Source organism: Rhododendron vialii, chromosome 1a (assembly GCF_030253575.1).
Source record: "Rhododendron vialii isolate Sample 1 chromosome 1a, ASM3025357v1".
NCBI classification, from domain to species: domain Eukaryota; kingdom Viridiplantae; phylum Streptophyta; class Magnoliopsida; order Ericales; family Ericaceae; genus Rhododendron; species Rhododendron vialii.
In genome coordinates, this window is record NC_080557.1 from 41,548,897 (window position 1) to 41,576,570 (window position 27,674).

Consider the following 27,674-nt stretch of genomic DNA (forward strand, 5'->3'; position numbering starts at 1 on the left):
CCCCTCTATCCATCCATTTCGCATGCACCGGAGTTATAAAACTTCTTAGGGTAACTCTTATGACAAAGGTTTTTTTTTTTAAGAGGATGTCCAGGTCAACTTGAGCACACCTCGACTAATTTCGGAGTCTTAAAGTTAACGATCGGACAAATTCTTCAGTGGCCACAATGTTTAAAATATTTGGCTTGTGTAACATTCGAACTCATTAGCTTTTTCCATACAGCCAAACATGCTACGTAAGAAAAAGTTCACATGGATTGTCTCAAAAGTTAGGGAGATGTCAATTTCAATTACTGTCCTATAGTAAAACACCAAATTGGAGAGTCACAACTGCATATGCTTTTTCTATTTTGGAGCAATCTAGGAGCCACCCTTGCTAAAAAAAAGCAAGGTTCTGCATTCCAATATTTTCCATGAGAGAAACAACTTCTTTTTTGGATAAGCTCCATGGGACAAACTTATTCCTTATTCATGGCTCCATACAATTTCGGCAATCAATAGTTGAAATCTGCTTTTCAATTTTGACCGGTAACATCTAATTTTTACCGGTCAAAATTGATTTTCAATTCGGACCGTCCAAAACACTTTTGGACTCGCGCGATTGAGCATCGTAAACTTTATTTATGGGTTGCTACGTAAAGAAGTTTCTCATTTTCCATACTTTCCTTCAAATGTACGAACAAAAACAGAGAAAATCAGAGAAACCACAGTTTTTTTGTGCATTCACGTCCAAAGAATTTCTGGGAAAAGCAGTAAACAATTTGCCCAGACCTTTCAAATGAACAAAAGAACACTATCACAGAAAAACTGGCAGATAAAACAAACTCTCCACTTACTAAACTGAAAAACCCAATTATCCAAATTAAAAACATAGTCCACCGTAAGAGAGAAAAACAATCCAAAGAAAATTACCAAACTGAAAAACTCGTCTAAAATGCTACGAGTAGTATAAACACTAATTTTCCTATTATTAAAGCTGGAAAAAGGCTGATCCTTTCTCAATTTGGAGGAGGAAAGAAGATGGCTTCATCAGCCCTCTTCGAGCGAAACTGCTGTTCAATGTCCGAACCAACGTTGAACGAAGCTTGGATCACTTCCGGGGACAAGGCCTTCCACGTTCCAATACTTCCGGCCAAATGGGTGAAAATAGGGCTGCAATACGCGATATCAAAGTATTAGAGGCATATCATAGTAGATTTGTAGTTTCCCTCTCGGGCAAAGGAATGGAGGAAATAGTGTGAAGCACTATATAAATCATCAGACTCATAAAATAAACACAAACACGTTGTAAGAGATACTTACTTAGGAGTGGTGATGATGGAGAACCACTCCATGCCTTCCGGATCAGCAATCTTTGCAACAACAAAGAACCTCGGCACAATGAACAAATTACCGGCCTTGAGAGTCGTCTCCAACACACGTTTTCCATCAACCCCAACAACCTGAACGCGACCGCTGCCCCTAACAATGTAAGTCACCTAAAGATTGCAACAAAATCAGGTTAGAGACAAAAAAACAAAAAAACCCCAAGAAAATTAAAAAATACACTACAATCTATTGTTTCACTAATTCATTTATGTAAACAACACAAGTCACCTGAAGAGCTGAGTCGCAGGAAAAACCAGGAGAGCACATAGCACTCCCATCGAGCCTAACAAGATCAGCCCCAAGTCCAACCTCCCCGACCAAAGGCAAGTTCTTAGTGTTCAAAATCACCACCCTACCGCCTTTCTTAATGTCAACGTCCAAAGGAGCTTCCTCACAGTTCAACGCCATCCCATTCCGATGTTCACTATTGGGTTCTGGCAACTTGACACTTGCATCGAGCTTGACAATGCCCTTGCCCGCTTGCTTTCCAACGAGTGTCTTTACGACACTTTCTTCCAAATCCCATGCTCGGCTTACAAACTCAGTTGAGAAGCCATTGAAGATGCTGTTGGAGCCAGTTAGGAAGAAATCAGTGAAGGAACCGGATTTGTGGGCTTTGGAGGTGTCGCCCAGGAAAAGGACTACGAGTTCGGTGTCCTCCTTGTTGTACCACCATGTAACTACACCAAAAGGTAGGGCTAGGGCATCACCCTTCTTTATAGAGAGCACCTTCTCCTCCTTCTCTGGGAGGACTACCCCAGCAACACCATGGCCTGAACACGGCAAAGAATAAATAAACAAGCAAGGATTTACAGGTTAAAGTGAGGTTGGAAGCAAGAAAATCATGTTAGAGATGAAGGATTAGAATCATTTGATTGACAAGTTCATTACAAGAGTTAAATCTAATCATTAAAGATCTATAACGAAACGTTACCAGCATTTCTAGATTATTTATATCGGTTAATCAAACCATCTTTTATACGAATCAGTCAACTCCCATACTTTTGGCCACAGAGAAGAAGACAGGCAACAAAGGGTAGTTAATTAATTCATCAACAAGTCAACAAAATACAGCAGAAAAAAAAAAAGAATCATATTCTATATAACAACAGAAGCCTGAAAATAGATCTGGCAAAACAAGTTCCTGATCGGATCTGATAATCTCCGAACAAATAGAATCGACACTGGCTCGGAGATGAGTGAAACCATGCTGATCATGTAACAATTTGCCTAAATAATTATTGACCCCTCAGAAGTACACCCGCAATTATGAATCTATGGATGTGCATGTCTGTACTGAATCAACTTAAATTCTGAGAGTGGAATCTAGACAACATGAACTAACTCAAACTTAAGGGCCATTCTTCGAAGGATCAAATCAATTTAGACACTGATCATGGTTGATTGAATGTTGAAACATCATACTGAATACTGATGAAATGAAATCAAACCACGCAGGCTAAACAATTCGGGAAAACCAATGGTCATAAGCAACAAGAGATCTCATAACTAGAAATCAAGAAGAAGAAAACTAACATGATAAAAACATACCCAAAACCAATCTGTTGCGAGAAATTAAAACAGACCCTTATCGAAAATTTCAAAACAAAAGAAAACCCAAAACAACAACAAACACATATATAAACACAATCTAAATGGAGAGGCGAGGGGTAGGTTGAGAATTTGCGAGTAGCAGTGGTAGGAGGCTTCAATGCTTTTTTTTTTTTCTTTCCCTTATTGTACTGATTTTATTCTTTTATATTGCGAGGAAATTTCTTTTGACGACAAAAAAAAAAAAAAAAAAACCAAATGAGAATTGAGAAACCAAGACATGCCCAAAAATAAAAAACCCAACAAAATCTAGAACAAAATATATACATATATGGCTTTATGTATACCTTGAAGAACATAAGCGACCTGGGCGGAATCAGAGTAACGAGGAAGGGCGAACCCATTCTTTCCAAGGGCGAGTTTGGCTGCGCCTATGTTGCCTTCACGTAGCATTGGCAGCTCCTCCGGCGACCAGGCGTAGTACTTGCCTCCATCGCTGCCGTGCACCTCCTTAGCCAACTTGGGTGACAGATCAATCTCCATCTCTCTTCTCTCTCTTTCTCTCACTAAAATCTCTCTCTTCAGGACAAATCAAAGAAAACCCAATAAACTGAAAACACTCAAAAATCCCGGAAGACTATGAGCAGGCATGAGGAAAGGCCGGATATATAGGCATGTATATAGCGGAGGAAGAGGTTCTGTTACATACGGATTGTTACAGAAAGAGATGGGCATTATCATTATTACCGGGCGGGTCTAATGGATAAATTTCAGATGAAATAAAATTCAAGAGGATAAATTTGAGACAAAATCAAACTCTAAATTTATATCCAAACTCAAATTTATATCCATAAATTAAATTAAACGCTTTAAAATTGATGATGATTGTCGGTGTAACTTGTTTTTTTGGATGTTTTCTTGTTTGAGATTAGAATTAATTAATTCTTTCCGTCCTCCGCGGTGGGGGGATTTCCACCACCTGTCTTTTTGGGTCCCACCATGTATTTATTATTGATTTGAATCGTTCATCTTGTAGGCCCTACAGCGGAGTAGTATATATATCCCAAAAAAATTTGATCGGCATCAATAGATATAACAAAGATTGAATTTTACTTTGTAAAATGGATAGTTTGTCTTCATAGTTATTAACTAAATCGGATCGTCCATTTTATAAATCAAAGTCCAAATTTTGATATTCCTATCAATATCCGATCAAGCTGATTTTTAATGTATGGAGATATTACTTTGCGGATTCTACAATGTGTACAGTTTAGATTACAACAATAAATGCTTGGTGGGGCCCACAAATTTTTAGAACTACTCCCACGTGGCAGAGTTAATTAAAAACTATCCAGTAAGCAAATGGTAATGGTTTTTAATTAACCAATTATAATGGCACAAATATCATTGCATCGTCTTCACATATGGGAGTGTGCAATTGGTTTGGCTTTTTTTATTTTTGGAATATACCCATATACTAGTATATACGGTACTAATATACACATATACTAGTATGGTTTGTTGAATGTTGACAGGGGAAAGAAGAATCCTAAAAAAGTGGACGTTAATCATAACTTCGATAATAAGATTATAATAACAAATTGAAGATTACAATAATCTTGGTAAGGAAGCCAGGCAACAGGGATCCAGATTATGTTAATCCAGATAAGATTATTCTAGTAAGAAAATAAATTTTTTTCACTGGCGGTGGAAAACCCCACTTTTCTACCACCGTCTTTTTCAGTCCTACTATGTACTTATTGTTGATCTGAACCGTTCATCTTGTAGGCCCCACATAAAAATGTATCCATGCAAAAAATAAACTTGATCGGACATCGATAGGAGTATCAAAAATTAAATTTTGCTTTATAAAATGGTCAATTTATCTTTATTATTATTGATAGAAATCAGATCGTCCATTTTATAAACCAAAATTTATATTTTGATATATCTATCAACTTTCAATGAAGCTAATTTTGTGCATGGCAATATTATACTGCGGGTCTTATAATATGAACGTTTTATATTACAATAATAGATGCTCGGTGGGCCCAATCAGCGTTAATAGTTGTAGTTAATGAAATTTAAAACCATGTCAAATGAGTGTAAAGATAAACCACGTGTTCAAAAGATACAAAGAAAGAAAACAAAAAAGAATACGATCGAGTTAATGAGGCTGCCGAATTTGTAGGCCGGTTCTCTACTGCACAACTGAGTTTAGAGCCATTTGATGTACGTGAACCCACGTGCATCAAATAGCTCCGGATGCAGTTATGTCCGGAATTGAGTTTTAAACTTGTCCCTTGTGTTAGTAGCATTGCCCAGTAATAAATAAATAAAAAGCCCATTGTTGGTCGATTTGCAGAAGCTAAGCACCAAAACTGGAGTCGCAAGCCAGCAAGAATGAACTGCTACAATCACAAGACCACCTGCGAGCACAAAAGGAAGAAAACAAAACTAACGACGACCATAACCCGGGAAGAAACGTGGAAAACTATAAATCTCGTAGAGCCGTCGAACGATACTACACTAGCAACTGTGTATACTGGGACTTACTCTTTGAATTTCTTAAAAGAACATAGAGATCTAGCAGCTAATAAAGACCAGGTGAAGAAACAAGAAAATGGAATAAAAGACATGAAGCGAACAGTTATTTCTTAAACCTTTCTACCGAATCAAAGAAATGACTAGTACACTGAAACAAAATCCCACATTCAAATTTTATGCTGGCATAAAACGAAAACAAAAACAAAAGCAAAATGATATAGAACAAAAATAAACCAAACAAAATCTGGATCTTCCTGGCTTTAGTTAGTCTATAGTTAACTTCTGTGGCAGATAAACGGAGCAGGAACAAGAACATCCCTTCTCAGGGGTTCCCCTTGAGGGGACTAGATTCTCCATTTTCAAAATTTTCCGCTGATGAAGGTTTCTGAGGTTTACTTCTCAAGAAGCTCTTCGCATAAAGGGAGCCGAAAACAATAACCTGATCAATGGAAAAAAAATCAGTGGAATGTGCAACACTGCTGAACAAGATTCAACAATAAAGTATTAGGGTTTTTTGAGTCTTACAGCTCCAATGCACTGTTCCCAGCTGAGTGGATGAGCAAACCAAACGCACGATAGCAGAATGCTCACCAACTTATGAACCATGAAATTTTCACATAAATCAGAAATCAGAAGCATAGACGGATGCAAAAGGCACACGAAGAAAATAACCAATATATATGCACTTAGTTCTCCGATATCTTTTTACCTGTCTTGTGGTCATAATGGTGGCAAATGTGAGTGCACCAAACGTGCGAATTGTGTAAGAAATGAAGAATTGACTAATAGTTGCTACCTGCAAACAATAAAAAAACCACATTTTTCTCATGAAACTGTTAAGCCATATGAAAGAGTTTTAAAACATTTTAGTTATGGAACAGTTAAGCTACAACATCACTTACAGTGGATAGCAGCGCGATGTCGAAGAAACAATCATTATGGTGAGCAACAAAATCTATAGCCATAAGAAGATGCCCCTGTACTATTAAACCTGAATATAAAAATGGACAATTATTGATGGCCTAATGATGCGACAAATTAGAAAGATACAACAGATTTTGCAATTCACAAACATAGAAAATAACTTCAACCAGGACTAACTGCTCACTCAGCCAAAGATGTATCATAGACAATTAACTGTTGGTGTCTGGTAAGAGACCAACAGACAGTCCACAGTGGTAGAACCTAAGAAAAGAACAGGAAAGAAGTTCATATAGTCATAATGGTTAGCATTGCACTTGTGCACGTCTTTCATTGAATTGATTATTTAAGTGCACATCAAAAATGGCAAAAGTTTAAATCCGGGCACGAGTACTACATCTCCGTAATCTTTCATACATCAATCTGCATCTTTCGTGAACTAATTGTGACCTGAACCTGGACTTTTAAACCTTGATTTCGTCATTTCAAGTGCACTGCTTATGAGAAAACTTCATATATCTGAAGATGTAACAAAAATGCAGGGCATTCTTTGAACTTGTGTGAGGCTACTCAAGCTATTACACATCAAGGGGAAGTTATGGCTTAAGATTTAAGAAGACCATCTCTGATTCAACTGAATTGAGTAGAGTTTTGTTCACAACTAAAACCACAGAAGAATAAAGAACAAACAAAAACCAAATGAATTGAGTAGGGTTTTGTTTACATACACCCAACCCCATAGAAGAATAAAGGATAAACAATGAAAGCAACCAATCTAATATGTTTGTAACCATAGGGCTTCCTGATATACCGAAACTCCAATCTAGTGTCTAACCATCCAAAGGGAAATGAACCATCGTGTAACATAAAACCATCTGAATTCAGCACATCTTAGATAAGAACGGACAACTTACCAGTCAAGCTGAGTACACAAGAACACAATGTTGTGTAGAAAATTTGATTGTGTATTTCCATATTGTAGCCTTTAAATAGTTTATCCTGGAAAGTACTCGTAAATCCATCAAACCTGAGAATTCAAAATAAGCATTTAAATGCTTGCAAATACTCCATAACACTTGATTTACCCCAGCCCAAAAAGGAAAAAAAAAAACATGCGTCAATTAGAAGGAAATATTCACGAAAAAATCGATAACAGAATAGTTCTACACTAGCTCACACCCATCTGACAGATAGGATCTAAACATCATGCTAAGGTATTTGTACTAAGCAAAACAAAAATGAAGACAACAAATCAAATAATTCACTTTCTGGAGCAAGCCTACTTCCAAATGGATTTTAGATATTATCTCCATATCAGTGTCACAAAATGATTTTTGGGCAGTATAGGATTTTTTGTACACTTCAAAGTTATAAATCCAATTAACAGCTGCCTCTTCTCTACTATTAAACACTCTTCTGCTTCAAACAAATCATATTTAACGAGTCGATTCCTGCAAATTTCCACTTCTGTAGCATTCAAATAAAATAAAGACTATACAAATAGTTTTCCAATTAAATTGTTTTATTTACTAACTAGGTGACCTTGGGCCTCAGGCTGGGGGCTCAACAGAACCAAAAACCCTTGCTCTTTCATAGACCATCTCACTGACCTGTGGACATATGTAGCTAAATGTAATTGTCTGTTGTCATTGACAAACTATGCCTTCTGACACATAGACCCAAATAAGCACGCATGAACATCATTTAAAAAGGCAAAGAACAGGAAAGAGCTGTAGACATGTCAAAGAGCTACCAAATAAACCATTTGACCAAAAATCAAAGCAAGTTGAAGCTGGAAACCCAGCATATAGATACTCAAGCAAAACAATTTCATATCATATGACCTGTACCTTCTAGGAAAAAGAGAAGAAAGAAGGAAAAGATGAGATGAAGTGAGTGCAATGTTCATAAATAGAAAAAGAAAGGTTGGGAAACTAGTTATGGTACCCGAGATAACCAAGCATCAGCGAAACACCCCAAACTGTGCTGTCCCTTCCTCTATTATACGGACTTACATCACCGGCTGCCTACAAGCAAATACAAAGCAGAATCCATTTAGCTCATGCAAAAAATTCACCAAATTGGACAATACCAGTTTCATGCATCAACAAGAGTGGGATGAAAATGGAAACTTTCTACTAATTTCTCGGTGAATGTCATTAGTAAGGTAATAATTTTTATTTTTTTTTCGTGAAAATATCTTCCTGAATTCTTCTATGCACATGTAGATCGCTAAGAGAAGTTTCGCAACAAAGCTGGCAATAGAATAGTCATTTACCGGGTACAGAATAAATAATGCACAACCAAGCATCACTAGAAAAGCCAGTAGATAGTCCGGCGCCTTGTATACCTTCTGCATAATGAAAGTGCTCCAAAGCTGCAAGTAATAAAAAGGATACGTTAACCACTGGGAGTTATATCATATGCATGTGCAACTGAAACACGAAAATACAATTTCAATTATGCGTCAATGGTAGATCAAATATAATACAGTTGTCAATAATGGGCAGCACCACATATGGCAGATCCACCCATCTAAACAAAGTTCTCTAAATCTCCAGAAGATCATCAAAACGCAATCACTAAAGAGATTAGAATCTATAACCATGGGTTGATGGTAGAAGCAAGTGTCACAGGATAGAGATCAAGAAGCATAGCAGGAAGAACAACCTTCCAAGTATCAACACAACAAGGGCAAAACTTCACAAAAGAAAAGCTAACAGCTTTATCTTCTGATGGAACAGCACCAAGACATAGTAGCAGCATCATGGAAGTAGAAAATTAAGAAATCTGCTCTTGGGAAATACGAATACAGCAATGACTAACGTACCATCACAGGTATCATTTTGGCACATTTTGCAAGTGTCTGAACTGGAAAGCTGACATATTTAAGTGCCTGGAGAAAGCATTTGAGATCAGCAAACTTAATGCGACAACTTGTTACTTCTCAAATGTTTTCATTCTTCCAGATTCCTTCAATTTTTGTTCCTTTCTGAGCTTTCATGGTAATAAAATCTGAAAGTAAATCCCACTTACCTCATACTGACATGTCGTAGTAAGTATGTTTGATACTGATACAAGGCAATACTTATAAACTGGAGCAACAGGGTCCAATGCTTTCTTACTTGCCTGGAGAAATGAAAGCATATATCACGAGAGCTCTAGTCATCAAGATGCTTTAATCTCGGTTATGTTTTATTGAAATTCAGCCAAGATTATATGCTTTATTGAAATGCAGTGCCTGTGAAATGCCAAAGATCTATATAAACCAAGCAGCATATCTTGCAAGGACCACAAAAATTGATCAATTAACCACTAATGGCTTGTTACCAGTAGAGCGCCTGCGGAGACTGCTGATGTCATAAGTCGATTGCAGAAAACAAGAAATAGAGAGTACCTAAAGTACTCTTTGTTTTCTCCATATGGAACCCTCATGATCTTTTCCTGCAAGGAAATTTACTTTCTCACTCGTTGTGCACATAAAGTGTACCATAACAATTTACCAAAACTAGACAAACAGGAAAGAAAGTGAAAATTGAAAACATTAAACCAACCAAATAAAGGTTGTACAAGTTTTTAGGCATGTTAATAGAGACACGAATACAAGAACCTCAAAACTTCCATTTGCACTTGATTGACGGGAAAGAAACAATATAGAAGAGCTGCTCAAGAGCACGAAGTTCCAATGAAGACGAGAGCATAGTCGGATGCTCTTCCAAAAGGAGTGGAAAAGAGTTATGGGATAAATGGTGATCACCATTTATATGTAACCAAGGATTATCATTCCTCTTGCTTTTCGAGAGGTACGTTACCTTGCCACCAAAAGCACACTCTTGTATAAACCTATAGTTCACGATAAGTAAAGCAGATTTCGTTATAGACACACACAAAAAATAGGAGGCAAGCCTCCAACGCAGTTGAAATTCGCCTAACCAAACCAAACCAAGCCTTGTGTCCCAATCAATTGGGGTCAGCTACATGAATCCTATTTTTCCATTGAGCTCTGTTTAGGGCTACCTCTTCACTTAGATTCAGTAAGCCCAAGTCCTTCCGTATCATGGTATCCAACCTCTAAATCCGCTTCAATCTCCAAAACATGGTTACATCCCCCACGAATAGGTACTGTGGTACTAAGTAAACAAAGTGAAGAATCGATTATGAAAATTCAGAGCCTACACTTCAACCGTTACGTGAGTGCACAGTTCTCATCTGATGAAGTCCTCAAAGAGTAATTGGGTTTCAAATGCTAGGGTTTCTTTCAAATCCTCCCAAATAGCAGGATCCTTGATTGCACCACTGTGAAGTACTTAACCTCAGAAGCTGGACCAGTGAAGACATGGACTCAGAACTACGAAATAAGCAATGTATACTAAACTTATCATAGTCCAGCTGACCCTCTAGGTCAACAGTTATTTCTTGCCCATTCAGTGCACTAAACCAAACCAAACCAAATCAAATCAAGCCAAGCCTTTTGCATCCCAACCAATTGCATTCAGCTATTCGTACTCCTGTTCGGAAGGATCTGATGGAATTTTCTAATGTGCTGCATGTCAGGCTACATAATGCCCAACCCAACAAACGAATAACCCTCCTCCCATTCAGTGCACACTATCTCAAAAAAAAAAAGGACCAATTTTTCTTTTCTCGGGATTATTTAGTGACAAGAACAGTGAGCTACAGACGATATAAATACAAATCGGCTGTTTCAAATTTAGTATAACCGCAACGAAGACGATGGTAAATAGGGCGTACGTATGTACCTGTAAGACGCCGTAGACAAGGAGAGTGGACATGATTCCGACCACCGCGAAAACCCCTTTCCAAATCTTGTTCTCTTCCAAGCTCGGCGACGAAGGTGGTTCCGCCATACTCCCATCCAATCCACCACCACCACCGCGACGAATCCTTTTCACCGGATCATAGACATCCTCCTCTATCACAAATAAAACACGGAACCTCAAAGCTCACGAAATAATCAAAATATACACATCGTAGAATAACACATACTGTCGTGCATATACATATATATATATATATATATATATATATATATATATATATATATATATATATAGTGTCTATAGCTGAGAAGCATCTGTGGTTTCGGTCAACGGAACTCACCAGTAGGAAGCTGTGATCGTCGATTGAAGAGAGAGAGAGAGAGAGAGAGAGAGAGAGGGATTCAGATCAAATTGTTATATGCGATGAGAGAGTAATGCATGACAGCAGGAGGCTCGAGAGTCCAGGCACCCTTTCGCCGGCGACTTTTACTCACCGGAGTCTCCTCACTTTATGGCCTTTTCTGTATTTTATTATTTTTTCTTTTTATCATTTTGTGTTTTACTTGCAAAAGGATAAATCTGTCCACACAGACAATCTGTTCACAAATTGTGCACAGATTTTGTTTGTGAGGCTAATATGGGTCCCAAATAAAAATCCGAGCCGTTTATTAAATATAAAATATTTTTTCAAAGGGCTTCATGAAAAATTAGCTTAATTTAATACCCATATAAGTATTCGATCTAATCATTTAACTTTTCATTATTCAAAAATCTGAATGAAAATTTAGATAATTGGATCAAGTACCTATAAGTATTAGATTGAGCTTATTTTTCTTGAGGATCCTTAAAAAAATATTTTACATTTAATAAACAGCTTGAATCGTTTGTGTAAAACCCATGGTAGACCCCACAACAAAATCAATTCATGGATATCCGTGTGATTAGCAGGGTTGCTTACAAAAATACTAAAAACGCAATACCAAGCACAACCTCCATACATGTGGGGTGCGTGAACCCTACTAGTGTACGTAAGATGTTGTATTTGAATTATTTGTGTACGTAGGACTTTGCATAGGTCCTCCGGCTATTAGGGGTGATCATGGTTCGAATTGGTTCAGTTTTATAGTAAATCAATAACCAAACCAATATATACAGATTATGAATTTGGAGAACTAAACCAACCCGTAAAAAATAGATAACCAAACCAATCCAAACCATTAAAATACGGTTCGGTTTCGGTTTTAAACTATGGTTTGCTTTGAACTAAGCCATCATCTTCAAAAAATATTTAAAGTACTTAAAATTACTAAGATAAATTCAAAAAAACTTTTATTAAAACCAATTCTATTCAAATTACCAAAAACACATTAACATTAACAAACTAATTAATTATTACGGTGGATTTATAGAATTTTAGTTTAAATTATCTTGGCATAGAAGGAAAACTAAATATTGTTGCGGTGGATTTAATACGAATAATAAATTAGAAAAGTTGTTGACTAAGGCTCCCTTATTTATTTGGCGAATTATAATTAAATTATATATATAACTCAAATATATATATATATATATATATATGTATTGTACGGTTTGGATTGGTTTGAAATCATAACTGTGAACATGAATTTACAAACCAAACCATATAATGCGGTTTCTAATTTTTTTAAACCATAACCCAACCATACTATTAAAAAACCAAACAAAACCTTTTGGTTTGGATTGGTTTGGACTGAATTCGCAATTTGATGGATTTTTTTGCTCATCCCTACCTGCTATCTATGGTTGGATTTTAAAAATACTTTTTTTTGTTGATTTTTTTTTTAAAATAGTCCAATCCGATATCCGGACTTTTTTTTTAGCTGAATTTAAATATTTTTAAGAATTTTGAATCATTTATGTAGATACCTAAAATGTATCCCACAAAATCATCAATCTTCATACTCATTTATTGAGCACCAAATAATACCGTTTTGGATGGAGCGGTGAATTCGTGCAGTGAGGTAGACTTACGGTTTCTTTTAGCTGTTGCCAGGACTCTGTATAGCAATTTTATGCACCCGAATTACTTCCGTCATACTGGCAGCAGCTGAAAATTAGTGATATATTTTTGTATGAAGGACGAATAATGATGTAGAAACACTTAATTGCCAATGGAAAAATTACTCCTAATGGATAGTGATAATGTTAAAATCGTTTTTATTGGTGTCAAAACTCTAATGCATAAAAATATTGTACATTGCAAACGGTGCAAGCCTTTTGTGCATTGGAGTTTTAGCACTAACAAAAACAGTTTTGATATTATCATTTATTTTTTGTTTCTTATTTCAAACAAAAAATATCCGTGGCTCCGGTCACAGTTTAAGAAGTAGTAACACTTACCACCACTTCACTGGGCATGGGTTTATTTTTATGAAATTTCCTTGGTTGATAAGTTTTCATTCAAATTTAATGTGTGGTTTATCCACTTTAGACATGGAATTAAAGAAGAACAAATACGTAATGAATCATGTGACATGGATTTAAATTTGTTCTTTTAAATTTGAAATGCCCGTGCCTTTATGTAACAAAATAATAATATTTGTTAACTCTACATCATTTTGAACGTACTTTTTAAATACTTCTTACATTATTCATTTCAGAAATTAAATTCAAAGTAATGAACTTTAGTACTTGAAAGATCATCCCCCATGGTTTTCTATTTTTTTTTGGCCACCTTGCTTGCGTGCACGTCGACTTATTCTGGAGCTTTGAAGTTAACGATCAAACAAATCTTTCAGTGGCCCCCAAATTTTGAATTGGTTTGGACTGAATTCGCGATTTGATAGATTTTTTGCTCACCTCTACCAGCTATCTATGGCTGGATTTTAAAATACTTTTTTTGTTGATTTTTTTTTTAAAATAGCCCAATCCGATATCTGGACTTTTTTTTAGCTGAATTTAAATATTTTAAGAATTTTGAATCATTTATGTAGATACCAAAAATGTACCCCACAAAATCATCATCTTCATGCTCATTTATTGAGCCCCAAATAGTACCGTTTTGGATGGAGCGGTGAATTCGTGTAGTGAGATAGACTTGCGGTTTCTTTTAGCTAGTGCCAGGACTCTGTATAGCAATTTTATACACCGGAATTACTTGAGTTGTATTGGCAGCAGCTGAAAATTAGTGATGTATTTTTGTAGGGGGCGAGTATTCGCAGCCTTGTATTTTCTCCCTTAACCCGTTAAAAATTTTCAATTATATTCGATAGTTAGTTACCGAAATTGAGATACATTTCGCCATACAATTACCGAAATATAATATTTTTTTCAACAGCTATTTACTGAAAATGTATGTTCGGCAGTTGTTTACCGAAGGTTGAACATATTTTTGACATGTAGTTACCGAAATATAATCTTGTTTTCAACAGCTATTTACCGAAATGTTATATATGATTTTCAACAACTATTTACCGAAATGTAGTGGGCTAAGGGAGAAAATACGGGGCTGCGAATAGTCACCCTCCATTTTTGTATGAAGGATGAATAATGATGTAGAAACACTTAATTGCCAATGGAAAAATTACTCCTAATGGGTAGTGATAATGTTAAAATCCTTTTTATTGGTGTCAAACCTCTAATGCATAAAAATCTTGTCCATTGTAAATGCTGCAAGCCTTTTGTTCAGTGGAGTTTTGGCATTATCATTTATTTTTTGTTTCTTATTTCAAACAAAAAATATCCATGGCTCCAGTCACAGTTTAAGAAGTAGTAACACTTACCACCACTTCACTGGGCATGGGTTTATTTTTATGAAATTTCCTTGGTTGATAAGTTTTCATTCAAATTTAATGTGTGGTTTATCCACTTTAGACATGGAATTAAAGAAGAACAAATACGTAATGAATCATGTGACATGGATTTAAATTTGTTCTTTTAAATTTGAAATGCCCGTGCCTTTATGTAAAAAAAAAAAATATTTGTAACTCTACATCATTTTGAACGTACTTTTTAAATACTTCTTACATTATTCATTTCAGAAATTAAATTCAAAGTAATGAACTTTAGTACTTGAAAGATCATTCCCCATGTTTTTTTTTGCCACATTACTTGCGCGCACCTCGACTTATTCTGAAGCTCTGAAGTTAACGATCAAACAAATCTTCCAGTGGCCCCAAAATTTGTAAGAGTATCTCCAACCAAGCTCTAAAACACAAAAATAGAGAATAGATGTGACATATTAAGGGGAGATTTTATCATTTATTCCCTTTTTTGCACTTTATGAGAGAATCTTGAAGGCACCCATGATACTTTTTTGAGATTTGGTCTCCAAAATGAGAGTAGGATCTCTATTTTTGGAGACCCAAAAGTAAATTTGGAGACTAAATCTCTAAAAAGTGCCACGGGTCTCTCTAATATTCTCTCATAAAGTGAGAAAAGGGAATAAATTACAAAATTCCCTCTCAATATGTTACATCTATTCTCTATTTTTGTGTTTTAAAGGATGGGTTGGAGATGCTCTAATGCTTGGTCTATGTGGAATTCGAACATGCAATTTCATTAAGGACAAACATTTACTGCTTTTCTCATTCTCACTTGCTCAAACCTCCATGGGATTCGATCATCCACCATGTTGAATTGCATAAATGGTTAGGATTGTTATGAACTCTTCTTCACTCAAGAGACCTGCCGGAGCCAATATCATAGAAAAATTTTAGATTCTCCTAAAAAACCAATACGCCACCCGTGAATATTTTGTGAATATTTAGAGTTGTGCAAAGGCTCAGGCACTCGCTGCATCCCTTGTGTCTGCCGTTGCCCATAGGTGAATAAGGATAAAGAGTTCTTCAACAACGAATAGAGTGTCCCTGCCCTAGGATAAAAAGTGCTTCGGCAACAATAGAAACAAAACGAGGATTAATTCGAACTCCCACATGATGGTGGCCTGAGGAGATGGACACCATTTTGTTAAAACAAAGTATCTTCACTAAAATGTTGTATACCATGTTGTGTCTACCACCCTCCTTTGCTTTGCTAACAGTGTTGGCATATTGAGCCCTACATCCATTGTCTTAATGAAGTCATGGAAACTTGTCTTGCTGCGGCGTTTAAGCTTTTAACAAATGCCCTGCACCATTCTATAACGAGGGTGAGTCAAAATCTGAGGGCTAAGAGCTTTCACTTCAATCCTTGAACTCTACCTTGAAAATCTATTTTTTTGCAGCAAGTAATATGGACACGGATAGGACACCGCTGCACCAACTACCAGATTTTAGAAAAAATGGACGACACTTCGTGTTAGGGACAGTAAACAAATGTCCGTGTTTATCTTATATCAACGTGACAGTGAAACAAAAAAAACAAATTTGAAAATGACAAGAATAAGGCAACAATAATAATTGAATATCATACGCCTTCAGTTGCATTTGTCATTATATTGTTCATGGAAGGGAGCGGGGATACGTACTTTGTCTTGAGCTGATGCACACATGGCATTACAATTAAGTGTTGCAGGCATTGCTACGCTGGTACGCACACATGCCTAACAACAGCATGCGTGCATAGCTCAGGAATACCACGTGGTGGTACCGCAAATAACTGTTCCTGCAAGAAAGAGATATCACGTGGCGGTGCCGCAGAATTGTTTCAGCAAGAAATAGGCGCGTTCATTTGGGTATAGATATTTTTAGCTGTCACTGTGTGTCGCATGCAAGTGGTTCTAAAGTACCACCCATCATATTCCGTAACGGATAACGCAAGAATACGATTCCAATTGCGTGCACATCGCAATCCAGAACATGAGGTGGGTTTCTGGTTTGGGATAACCCACTTGAATTTGCATAATTTCATCTCGAAATTGACACTTCACATCTATACGACTTTACGAGCTTATGCCGGCAAAAAAAAAAAAAACTAACATCATGAGACGACGATGAAGATCGTACCCTCCATGGATTGCGTTTTTTTTCAGCACCCAGTTTTTCCTCAACTCTTCATCAGCTCAAGGTATGCGAAAACGCAACAGATTCATCATCAATATCTCTCTTCTTGTAAGGGAGATTATTTGCTTAGTTGTTTGTTACCTTAATGGAGTTGAGTTTGATTGTGAGCTTGGTTTTGGTTTGATGTAAATAGCTCTCTTCTTGTACATTGCCAGCAAACTTATATGTCGTGGTTCAGTTTCAGCTTTCATCGCTCTATCACAGCTCCTCAGAGGGTGGGAACTGGCCCAATTGGGATTCAGGGGCACAGGTGGCTGAATTCTGGATGTTGGGCTGTGAAGGAACCTGGGATTGGAGCTGACAACCTGTTTGATGAAAGTCCTATGGGAGGAAACGAAAATGGGTCTTTGTTGGGTGGGTTGGACGACTCGTCCTCGGCACCATTTGGGACAGTGAACGCGGAGATTACGGCAGAGACCAGTGATTTCTTTGTCAGTGATGCCGAGGGAGACCCTGACTGCCCAACTGAAGGGTACTCTTCCATTGAGCAGGCACTTAATATGCTATGCCAAGGCAAGGTTTGTAGCATACTGTGTTATGGTGTTGTTTTCAGTTCCCTTGTTTTGTTCTTCTGTTTTCATTTTTCATGTTTCCGGGAACCCAAAAGAAGAAGAAGAAGGTCTTGGAACCAATCACAGTTTCTCATTTGTTTGGAAGCAATTTTTGAAAGGTCATCCAAAAGTAGGTTTTGAAAATATTTCTAAGCAACTTCTGTGTTTTCCGGGTAATAGACATAGAACACTGAAACCATCAAAGATGCCAAACATGGGTAAAATTGTGTTATAACTTTAAGCTAATTGTGTTCTTGCTGGTCCATTTTGCACAAAAATGTGCTAGTTTGTGATTGTTGTAGATGATGAAAGTGGGGAAGTTGAAGGAAACCTTATCATGGCAGCCTCTCTTACAAGTACCATGGCTATTGCTTTTTTGGTTAAGCATGGATCGGGGATTGTTTCTGTGGGAATGAAAGCTGAGGATCTTGAGAGACTAAAGCTACCCTTAATGTCGCCCGAGAAGGAAGACGACTCGTCTGCTCCCTCTTTCACCATCACGGTGGTATGTATGGTTCTATGTACGTCATTTGTCTCATTCCGGAAATGTTTTAGCATCCCATGAGAAGTGATTGCACCTTTTAATTCATATATTACTTAGAAGCGATATCAATGTACCCTTACACGTTAACATCTCAATATCCATGGAGGTTTTGCAGAAAATTATAACTATAGTAAAAAATTAAAAGGTCCAGCTATCTGAGCTGGTAAAGTCTCATATCAATATAATGCCTTGATTTACCTGGGTTGAGATGTTAAGAGCATCAAGGGTTGCAGATAACAGCCAATCACCAATGCACTCTAAAGAAAAAGTTTGAATTTTTTTTGCAGGCTAGGTTTCTTCTGTAAATTGATGCATTTTATTTCTTCAAATGTCATGTACATAGAAAGTTTTGCAAGCTGTTCAATTTGCAAATAATTCCCCGTTTTGCTCTAGATCATTTACCCCTTCCTTTGCATTAGATACACCATTAAACATTTAAACTCACACACTCCTTTATAACTTTATAGGATGTCAACGCTGGCACCTTGACAGGGGTATCAGCTTCAGACAGAGCAAAAACTGTCCTTGCTCTTTCATATCCTAATTCTAAGCCAGAAGATTTTCGAAGGCCTGGTCATGTGTTCCCCCTCAAGTACCGAAATGGTGGAGTCCTACGGAGAGCTGGTCATACTGAGGCTTCTGTTGATTTGACCATGCTGGCTGGCTTGCCGCCAATTTCTGTTCTTTCGTCAGTTGTTGATGCAGAGGATGGTTCTCTTGCCTCTATGTCCAGTTTAAGAAAGTTGGCTCTTGACCACAGCATTCCGATTGTTTCAATCACTGATTTGATTAGGTGAGCTACACAAAAAAATGTCCTCTTGAAAATTTACAGTTCTAAGATGTAATAAGGAAAAGGACTGTGAAAACCAAGAATAAATTTAGCCTCCTCAGTTCATCATCTTCATTTTCTCTTTCTTTTTTTCATTTACCCTCTCTTTCACCCATAAATCCCTCCAGAAACTCATGATTGAAACACTGCTGAATTGTCAATCAATTCATGTCACTAGGTTTCTTGGGACACATTTTTAACTTGATTAGTTGTTTGTGTTCCGCAAATTGAGATTCATATCTTTGAGCATCTATAGTGGTACATCCTAAAAAAGGTTCTCGTTGACTTATTCTGTCTTTTGCATGTAGGTATAGGAGAAAGAGGGAAAAGCTGGTTGAAAGAACTTCTGTTTCACGTTTGCCAACTAAATGGGGTGTGTTTCAGGCGTATTGCTATCGCTCGAAGCTAGATGGAACAGAGCATGTAGCGGTAGTGAAGGTAAAAATGTTTCTAAAAGGTAAGACTTCATATTCTTTGAATGTTAGCACTCCATACCTCTGATAAGATATTTCTTTCTTCCCTTCAAATACAACAGGGAAACATTGGTCATGGACAAGATGTCCTAGTACGGGTTCATTCTGAGTGCTTGACTGGGGATATCTTTGGATCAGCTCGGTGTGATTGTGGAAGCCAGTTGGAATTGGCAATGCAGTTGATTGAACAAGCTGGAAGAGGTGTGGTTGTGTACCTTAGGGGTCATGAAGGACGTGGAATTGGCCTGGGTCACAAGCTTAGGGCCTATAATTTGCAGGATGAAGGTCATGATACAGTTGAGGCAAATCTAGAACTTGGATTTGCTGCTGATACACGGGAGTATGGTATTGGTGCCCAGGTCAGTTCAAGAAAACTTCCTTTCCAATCTCCTGTCTTAAATATTTAGGGGGACCACTAGTTCACTGTTCAAAAGCTCATCCTACTATGTTGCTGATTTGAGTTGGAGGAAAACTACCTTGTGCATCTAATGCACAAGGGTTAGGTTTGGACCCAATTTATCCTTCCATTCAGGTATTAGTGGGTACTAGGTCTACTTGTTTTACTCCTTTTCTTTCCCTCTTTTTTTTTAATGTTTGGGGTGGGGGGATGGATTTGGGTTCAGACATATAGATAGGTAAAATAAAGGAAAAGATCGAGCAAAGAAGCCAAATATTTCATCGGTTTCCCTTGATAAATCCCTCATCAAATCAATGTTCAAAGCAAAGTCTTATGGTTCTAGTCTTCCAGAAGACATAGGAGGTCATGCTATTTAACTTATTTTACCTGATACCACAGCTACTAAGAGACGTGGGAGTTCGGACCATGTGCTTAATGACCAACAACCCTGCCAAATTCACCGGTCTGAAAGGCTACGGATTGGCTGTGGTTGGGCGTGTTCCTGTCTTGACGCCCATTACTGAAGAAAACCAAAGGTATCTGGAAACAAAACGTACTAAGATGGGTCATGTTTATGGGTCAGATATACAAGAACCATTGTATGGATTCATCAGTCCAAATGTAAATAAAACAGGCTCTACTGAGGGACCTCATATTAATGGATGATACATGCACATTTTCAATTTGAGTAGGCAGCTTTTATGTTGTTGCGGAGCTTTGTTCAATGGTTATATTTCCTTGCTATTGATTACATTGTTTTGGAGCTACACTTGATAAAGAGCTCATAGACCATAAAAACATACCCAAATAAAGCCACCCTGAAATTTCTTACAACATGTTTCAAGTATAACTCATAAATTGTGTGCTGTTAGAGTGCAGGCTTTGGCCTAAATATTTGGAATCAACTCTGTGGGTGAGAGAGGTACATAACTAGGCTTTCTTGCTCAGCATACCTTTTCTGCTTGATTTTGTCAGTGATTTTATATCCACTTTTCTTCATTTGGCAATGCTGAAATTTTCAAAGGTAAGCCCTTTATAGTTGATCATACTTGCCTGTTAAGCTCTTCAAGAGAAAGGTTTGACTACACTCTACTACCACCATAGCTCTTTTCTGGATGCATCTTTTGTTGCCTTTGTTAATCTGGGAAGAATATGATCAAATTTTTATTGCCAGCAAAAGGTGGATACCTGAATGCTGGAAACAACAGGTAAATTTCCCCTGGATTTATCTTAGTCTTTTGAAATGAAATTAAATCACCTGGCATTTTTTGGATCTATTTAAGGTAAAGAACTCTGCAGGTTGTGGGACTGAACGATTTGGTGATGGTTTGATCTATCTTGCAGGATATCTTCCCTTTGCAAAGTCCAACAAAAATACACTGAAACAGAATACTCACGGTGCATCCCTGGATCAAAGATGTATGATCTATAAAGAGGGCAGCTCGAAAGAGTCTGGAATGAAGTATCAATGCAAGCGACATGGAAGGAGCGAGAAAAGTTTGGTAAGTTTTCAAGCCGTTCACCTTCGTCATATTCACCTATGCAAACTGCACAATCTTTGTTGCTTTGGCCCATTTTCCCTTCGTTTTTCTTCTTGAACTGGGTAATGGGAATTCAGTACATAATGGAAGAATCGAGTCCTCTGCTTTGAAATTGCACCAAAGGGTCTTTGTGGTTGTCCTCACATGGCAATCGCTTGTGAGTCCTGTTTCTAGAAAAAGTTATCCCATGAAAAACGCAGCATTGTTACTTTAATAACCTGTAGTAACTAAGAAACAGGAAATGTATACAACGAGCTCCCACCAAAGAGATTTCGCGTTTGTATGGTTCTTGTGAACTATCCCAAACTAATAAACTGCTGTCTTCCCGTCAGTTTAGAAATTTATTGCATTTTACAGCAATGACATCCCATTTTCAGCAGGGGCGGCTCCAGGATTTTTTATTCTGCGGTGACAAAAATGTGAAGAATTTTTCTTGTACACAGAGCTCTATATAAAATATACTTATTTGTTTTGGTTCAAAATTTGTTGGGCTTAGTTTATTTTGTTTTGTTGAGTTACATTATCTATTTAGTCACAAATTTAAGTGAACTTTCATTTTCTTTGGCAAGGTATGAATGATTCAGTTCTGACAATGTTAAAGAAAAATCAAGTTATATTTGAGAATAGAAAAGAATTTAGTACATTTTTGAATCCAGGGGGTTCGCTTAAACCCCCTTATCACATAGTGGAGCTACCCTTGATTTTTGGCAAAGTGAAAGTTTGTCGGTACTATCTTATCCATTTATCATTTAACCTGATGCTGAAATTTACACATGAAGTTTCTCAGAATCACATCAGTCACCTGGTATGTTCTACTTGAAGAAAAAGTTTCCGAGAAACTTAAACTGAACTTTTGCAGATGAAAGGATTGACTGCACTTGTCTTGTGGATCACTATTGACTCCTCTTCTACAATCTGCACAGAGTGCAGATAACTTTTCCAATTGCGCTAACTTACGCACACCTCAATTGATCTTGGGAACCAATTTCATCTATTTCAATATTTCATGTATGTTGTTGCTCAACTAGATGATCCCAAGGGCGAAGTTCAAACATGTGACCAAATTTGGAATTTAACTTTTCTAATTGCATGTAACTCAATATTTCAATACAAGACTCAAAACTTCTTCTGATCCTTCTGTTTGTTTCACGAAGAGCTTGCATTTTTTGCAAGAAAATTCTCCATGTGTTTAAATTGATATGACACTGCTAGAGAAAATCCATTAAACGTAAAAAAATAAAATGTTCGTATTTGTCCTCCATTTGTATATATGCACACACATATACACACGTTCACAGCGAGTTCAGTCTATAGTGACGGAACGTTTCCGCCAGAGGGGTTTGTCTCCATGGAACGAGTATTCACCACTGCTTACAGCACCTTCATTCAATCATCTTGCTACTTCGGAACTGTTCAGCGGACACATGGAGTCGAACGACAAGTATAGAAGACATGACCCGTTCCAGTGGCATGATATTGGAAGCTACATGGAATACACAACAAAAACCAGATTCAAGGGCCGAATGTTTCAATTGGAGATTCATGTTATTCTGTGCCTGCATCTACATAAGCCAAGTTGAGGTTCAGGTACTTTTTACTTCCAATTTCTTTTTAGCGTACTCAACTTTTACATGTCTGCTAATAGTTCTCAAATTTACATATAGACTGCGGGAAATTGCAGAAGAAATTAGCAGAAGGGAATAACTTCCTCCAGAACTAAGAAACTGCTGTCTCCATCACTGTAGGAATTTAAATGATATTAGAATTGCTTGCAATGACATTTCTTTTTCAGGAAGACAAATTTTTCTTGATACAAAAATGCCAATTTTCTCCCCTTTGTCCTCTTGTGATGTTTCTTCTTAGCACCTCACATTCTTTTTCAGGAAGACAAATTTTTCTTGATACAAAAATGCCAATTTTCTCTCCTTTGTCCTCTTGTGATGTTTCTTCTTAGCACCTCACATGGACAGAAGAAGTATGTGCTGGTCTTCATATGGTATTTTCTTCCGTAAATTGTCTTCTTCTTTGTTAAGATTCAACAGTCCAGTCAGTCCAGTCCATTTTATGTTCTCTTTTTCTGGGAAAGTTTTCCTGTAATGATCTTGATCTTTTCATTAGAAAATTACGCCAAATATAAGCCGATGGAAACAGTTTTTTTTTTTTAATCGGAAAACAGTTTTGTTGGTGTTGCCTTTTTTACAGGATCAAAAAAGAACTCCCACATGATTCTGTTTCCACTTTCTTCCTTAATCCCTTGTGAGACAGAAAAATATTTTGTCTAAAATCTGTTGACTTAAAATATTTTGTGCTAGGGATTTGTCTCAAATATTACCTAAAACAAAGACCAAAGCATTTTTCTGTACACACTATACATCTGTGCATGTTCGTGTGTACACACCCAGCTGACCCAAGAAAAGAAAAACCGATACTAGTAAGCTTGAAACTCTGCTTAATTTTCTGCATTAGTTATTAGGAATATGACTACCCTGGGTAAAGAAAGTGAACTTGTGACAAGAAAGTTAAATAGAACGATACGAAAGTTAAATAGCTACTATCATTCAATCCCAAAACTGAGTATTTCCATTTACACCCTCAACCATCAATGTACACCGAAAAATACTAGAGAGAAAATCAGGGAATCATCTAAGGTTTCACAGGAATCTTTGTCGCTTGCCGGGCGGAACATAACCACCACTAGCAAAGTTCAACATAGATGTTGTCGTCAACATTTGAGAAGGAATCTCACCAAATGGTGGAGAATTCACCGATCTAGGCACATAGCTTAGATTTCCAACTGGCTTGTGATTGACTACCAATTCTGAGCCACACCCATTGACTGAAACAGGTGGGATGTGAAATGCTTGAAAAGGGGGAGGATTCCGCCACCGTGGAAGCGGCCCTGCCACAAGAAGAGTTTGAAGCAGTGGCCCTGCCTCGAGCACAGCCTGCAACAGTTTCCCTTTCTCAGGTAGAACTTTTCCCTTCACGAAATTGTCAACCACCAAACAACCTTGATCGAAATTAGGCATTTCTGGAACAAATGGCTTGTTGGGTATGTTGGAGAGTAGCTCTGGGGATGAGACAGGATCAAATAGGGAATCAACCGGGGACGATCCGTACGTATCGGATAAGCTGTTTGATTCAGTTATGCTTGAGTTAGCTTTGGTGGGTTGGAATTGGGGTGGGGCAGTGAGGAATTCAGCTGGTGGAGTGGAAGGAGTCAGTTTGGTAAGTAGTTTTTGGAGTTGGTCTCTTGCTTCATCTCTTTCTTGCCAAGCTTGTTTGAGGTGTTGAAGCAGTTGCTTCATGTTCTCATTTGCTGATTCCAGTTCCAGGTTGGTATACACAAGCCTCTGCTTCAGTTCATCCATGCCCTGCAATTTCAGACAAGAGTTAATGAGAGAGAGAGAGAGAGAGAGAGAGAGAGAGAGCAACTAATCCAAAGTTAGGAGGAACTGAAAACTACCCACAGGGGTCCAAGCCACTTGAGTCAAACCAAGCTGCTTTATTGAATTGGAAGTTAAAAGGGGGAAATGGGAAACAACATAGGATTCTTACTCCAAAGAAGTGGAAAGGGAATTATGGGGTTTCAAAGGATTACCCAATTAAATATACACAGGTTTCTATCTTCATCTATTTTTATTTTTTTCTAAAATTTACAGGTTTCTATGGATACCTCAAAAATTCTAAGGAAGTCATGCAGCCATACATGTAGGTGTATATAGGTTTTGACATCCATGAAGTTTCTGGGGAAGAATTTTGAATTACCCAACAGCAAAAAAACAACTTTAAAACAAGAAATGGACTGCAACTGGCACTCAAAATTACTGAAATATCAAAGAAAGACACTTCAAAATTCAATGAATTTTGCATGAACGTACTGAAATTCTCGCCAAAAGATGAATGAAAGGCAACCCAGAAGGGAAACAGAGACGAAATCTGGAATTGAGTTAAAAGTACAGTGAAGTAGAATCTACACAGTGGAAGAAAACTTTAAATGCAGAACCAAACAAAGCATTAATCAAACGCATGGTGGAAAAGGAACCGAAAAGAAGGACAAAGGAAGAAATTAAGAGTTACCCACCTCTTGATAACTCCATAAAGAGGCCATATCCTCCATCCTCTCTCTCTCTCTCTCTCTCTAGAAAGAGCAAATGCAGAGCAATTGGGGGAGTATGGAATGTGGTGGGTTGTGAGTCTTTATAGGACAAAGGTCTCAATAAAAGACAGAGAGAGAGCAATGGCTTTCTCACAAACTTCCAGAATACCCAATCCACATCACAAAGAAAAGATTAATTAAGGAATCCCCAATACATTTCCATTAAATTCAAAACAAAAACTTTGAATTCCCTCTCTCTCTTCAAAGACGGAAATGCATTTGGAACACTCTCTCTCTCTCTCTCTCCCCCCCTAAATGGAGTTAGATTTCCCTTAAATTCCTTTTCGGTGTATGGGGGAAATTAAAACGGTCGTTTTCTCTCTGTCTAATTATTTGGAAAGCAAGCTGTTGATTACGCGGTTTTGTTTGTTAAGAAAGGCAAACTTTCCTAAAATGCCCCTTTTGAGTTTTTAGACCTTTTGGTATGATTTGAGGTTTCCTTTCGGCGTCTTCTGCCTCTAGAAGAGGAGGGGGGAAACTCAACGCTGCTACGGCCACCGACTGGGAACTGACGGGCACACAGGGTCCATTCCGGATTCTGCACGAATAATCCAAACCGTTCAATAATTTAAAAAAAACAAAAACAAATGGACTTGTGAAAAATCAGCTCAATTCGATATGTGTAGATGCTTGATCCAATTTTCCATTTTTTTATTCAGATTTTGAATCTTGAAATCTGAATGAAAAAATAAAAGATTAGATCGAATACCTATACATATCGGATTGAACTGATTTTTCATAAGCCCACTCAGGTTTTTTTTTTTTAATTATTAAAGGCTTAAATTGTCTGTACGGGACTCGGAGTGAACCCCGTGAACCTGTCGATTCCCAATCGATGCTCTGCCCATGGGTGGCCTTAGCATTTTCGGGGGAAGCTAGCAGTAAAGGTTGAGTTTTGTGTGTACGGCGGACCATCATAAGTCATGGTATGTCATGATTTAACGGCGTCTGTGTGAGAAAGGAGTAATTATTCAGCACCGCCACCACGTGGTGCTCAGAAGCATTTTAGAGTCACATATTTATGCGGAGTCCAAACACTTAGTCAAAAATCCACGAAAATGTGTGATTGTGAAGTTGTCCGGAGAACCAAGTAATGATGCTCTCAAACTACTGAATGATTTCACAAGAGGAAAATGGGAAATATGATCAGCACCATCCGATCATTGCTATTTTCCTGTCTGGGCCCAGTAGTATCATTTTTTTTTTTGTGGGGGGTACAAAAAAATGAAAACAAATGTTCCTTTCTTCCTAACTAAAGCCTCGAGGGATATAGGACGATACTATTCATACAATATATTGTATCATACGTATTTCTCGGATATCAAGACATCTTTATGGATGTCAATACGTATTTTCCAGATATCACAACAAAAAATGATGAGATAGTATTTATGTCGTGAAAGATAGCATCGATCACAAATTAACAATAGGCATCAAACTCCGTTTTATAGAATCTGAATCGCAATCTCACAGTCCAATTATTGCTACACGACCGCCGGGCTAACTGCCTGGTCTTTTGAGTTTTAATTCTCAGAATATGATTCTGAGTTCCAACATTTTAAGCTTTTAGCTTTTCATTAGTTTCCCAATCACATAATGGAGAATTAAGGTGACAATAGGATTAATGTCAATGAATATATTATGCACGATGTCAAATGATTCTAGATTTTACGGCAGTCGACATATAGTGTGACCGATTTGACATTATTATTGATGTATTTCTATGTACCCGCCTTAGGTTTGCGACTGATATAATTTCAGTTAACAACATTGTCAAGAGAAAGAAAACTCAAATGTTCCAAAAAGTGAGTTTAAACACTTGAATTAAATATTATCCAACATATATTGAAAAAAAATAATATAATCTTATTTTTAATAGATTATGCTATGAGGGGATAGTGTACTAGCTAGATTTCCTTGTGAACTGCCCAAGGAAAAAGAATAAACCACATAGTTGACTTATGACTTTTATTCTACTCTTTTGGAAACTTTTTAAATGGAATAGTATGTCCTAGATCCATGGGTCACAAT

At 37.4% G+C, this 27,674-nt stretch overlaps 4 protein-coding genes across 13 annotated transcripts; 1 reads left to right on the forward strand and 3 right to left on the reverse strand.

Moving 5' to 3' along the window:
* Nucleotides 1-815: 815 nt before the first annotated feature.
* Nucleotides 816-3,710, reverse strand: LOC131321908 (glutelin type-D 1-like). 2 transcript variants are annotated; one of them, XM_058353046.1, is made up of 5 exons: nucleotides 3,487-3,587; nucleotides 3,267-3,456; nucleotides 1,597-2,141; nucleotides 1,303-1,478; nucleotides 816-1,152 (listed from the first exon to the last, which is right to left on the reverse strand). In XM_058353046.1, exons 2-5 carry the CDS (start codon nucleotides 3,370-3,372, stop codon nucleotides 999-1,001), a joined length of 981 nt encoding a protein of 326 aa, XP_058209029.1. In that variant the 5' UTR covers nucleotides 3,373-3,456; nucleotides 3,487-3,587; the 3' UTR covers nucleotides 816-998. The 2 variants fall into 2 exon arrangements, with proteins under 2 accessions (XP_058209029.1, XP_058208945.1); XM_058352962.1 differs by having other exon boundaries at nucleotides 3,267-3,710.
* Nucleotides 3,711-5,527: 1,817 nt separating this feature from the next.
* On the reverse strand, nucleotides 5,528-11,698 carry LOC131322347 (UDP-galactose/UDP-glucose transporter 5-like). The gene is made up of 12 exons (XM_058353684.1): nucleotides 11,509-11,698; nucleotides 11,148-11,320; nucleotides 9,718-9,831; nucleotides 9,424-9,516; nucleotides 9,218-9,283; nucleotides 8,666-8,764; nucleotides 8,335-8,414; nucleotides 7,302-7,414; nucleotides 6,369-6,457; nucleotides 6,176-6,262; nucleotides 5,992-6,060; nucleotides 5,528-5,905 (listed from the first exon to the last, which is right to left on the reverse strand). Exons 2-12 carry the CDS (start codon nucleotides 11,253-11,255, stop codon nucleotides 5,789-5,791), a joined length of 1,035 nt encoding a protein of 344 aa, XP_058209667.1. The 5' UTR covers nucleotides 11,256-11,320; nucleotides 11,509-11,698; the 3' UTR covers nucleotides 5,528-5,788.
* Nucleotides 11,699-16,820: 5,122 nt separating this feature from the next.
* On the forward strand, nucleotides 16,821-24,886 carry LOC131322027 (monofunctional riboflavin biosynthesis protein RIBA 3, chloroplastic). Of its 9 annotated transcripts, XR_009198779.1 has the most exons (11): nucleotides 16,822-17,153; nucleotides 17,328-17,667; nucleotides 17,987-18,205; nucleotides 18,712-19,037; nucleotides 19,382-19,511; nucleotides 19,579-19,905; nucleotides 20,343-20,479; nucleotides 21,288-21,445; nucleotides 21,865-22,289; nucleotides 22,408-23,071; nucleotides 24,330-24,886. XR_009198779.1 is itself a non-coding variant. In XM_058353569.1 (8 exons), exons 1-8 carry the CDS (start codon nucleotides 17,080-17,082, stop codon nucleotides 20,875-20,877), a joined length of 1,608 nt encoding a protein of 535 aa, XP_058209552.1. In that variant the 5' UTR covers nucleotides 16,823-17,079; the 3' UTR covers nucleotides 20,878-21,277. The 9 variants fall into 9 exon arrangements, 4 of the variants coding, with proteins under 4 accessions (XP_058209224.1, XP_058209552.1, XP_058209142.1 ...); XR_009198719.1 differs by having other exon boundaries at nucleotides 21,865-23,071; XR_009198739.1 differs by lacking the exon at nucleotides 21,865-22,289 and having other exon boundaries at nucleotides 22,344-23,071.
* Nucleotides 24,021-25,703, reverse strand: LOC131322426 (uncharacterized). Its single transcript, XM_058353785.1, has 2 exons — nucleotides 25,569-25,703; nucleotides 24,021-24,858 (listed from the first exon to the last, which is right to left on the reverse strand). Exons 1-2 carry the CDS (start codon nucleotides 25,602-25,604, stop codon nucleotides 24,136-24,138), a joined length of 759 nt encoding a protein of 252 aa, XP_058209768.1. The 5' UTR covers nucleotides 25,605-25,703; the 3' UTR covers nucleotides 24,021-24,135.
* Nucleotides 25,704-27,674: the final 1,971 nt, after the last annotated feature.

Excerpts from the sequence above, each read along its gene's own strand:
- LOC131322027 (XM_058353159.1), top strand. The coding sequence starts at position 17,080 with ATGAAGATCGTACCCTCCATGGATTGCGTTTTTTTTCAGCACCCAGTT. Across the intron at positions 19,038-19,381 it reads TCAATCACTGATTTGATTAG|GTATAGGAGAAAGAGGGAAA; the intron begins GTGAGCTACACA and ends TTTTGCATGTAG. Across the intron at positions 19,512-19,578 it reads AGCATGTAGCGGTAGTGAAG|ATATTTCTTTCTTCCCTTCA; the intron begins GTAAAAATGTTT and ends ACCTCTGATAAG.
- LOC131321908 (XM_058352962.1), bottom strand. The coding sequence starts at position 3,462 with ATGGAGATTGATCTGTCACCCAAGTTGGCTAAGGAGGTGCACGGCAGC. Across the intron at positions 2,142-3,266 it reads GGTCGCTTATGTTCTTCAAG|GCCATGGTGTTGCTGGGGTA; the intron begins GTATACATAAAG and ends TGCCGTGTTCAG. Across the intron at positions 1,479-1,596 it reads CCTGCGACTCAGCTCTTCAG|GTGACTTACATTGTTAGGGG; the intron begins GTGACTTGTGTT and ends TGCAATCTTTAG.
- LOC131322426 (XM_058353785.1), bottom strand. The coding sequence starts at position 25,604 with ATGGAGGATATGGCCTCTTTATGGAGTTATCAAGAG. Across the intron at positions 24,859-25,568 it reads CTTTATGGAGTTATCAAGAG|GGCATGGATGAACTGAAGCA; the intron begins GTGGGTAACTCT and ends CTGAAATTGCAG.
- LOC131322347 (XM_058353684.1), bottom strand. The coding sequence starts at position 11,255 with ATGGCGGAACCACCTTCGTCGCCGAGCTTGGAAGAGAACAAGATTTGG. Across the intron at positions 8,765-9,217 it reads CCAAAATGATACCTGTGATG|CTTTGGAGCACTTTCATTAT; the intron begins GTACGTTAGTCA and ends TATTACTTGCAG. Across the intron at positions 6,263-6,368 it reads ACATCGCGCTGCTATCCACT|GTAGCAACTATTAGTCAATT; the intron begins GTAAGTGATGTT and ends TATTGTTTGCAG.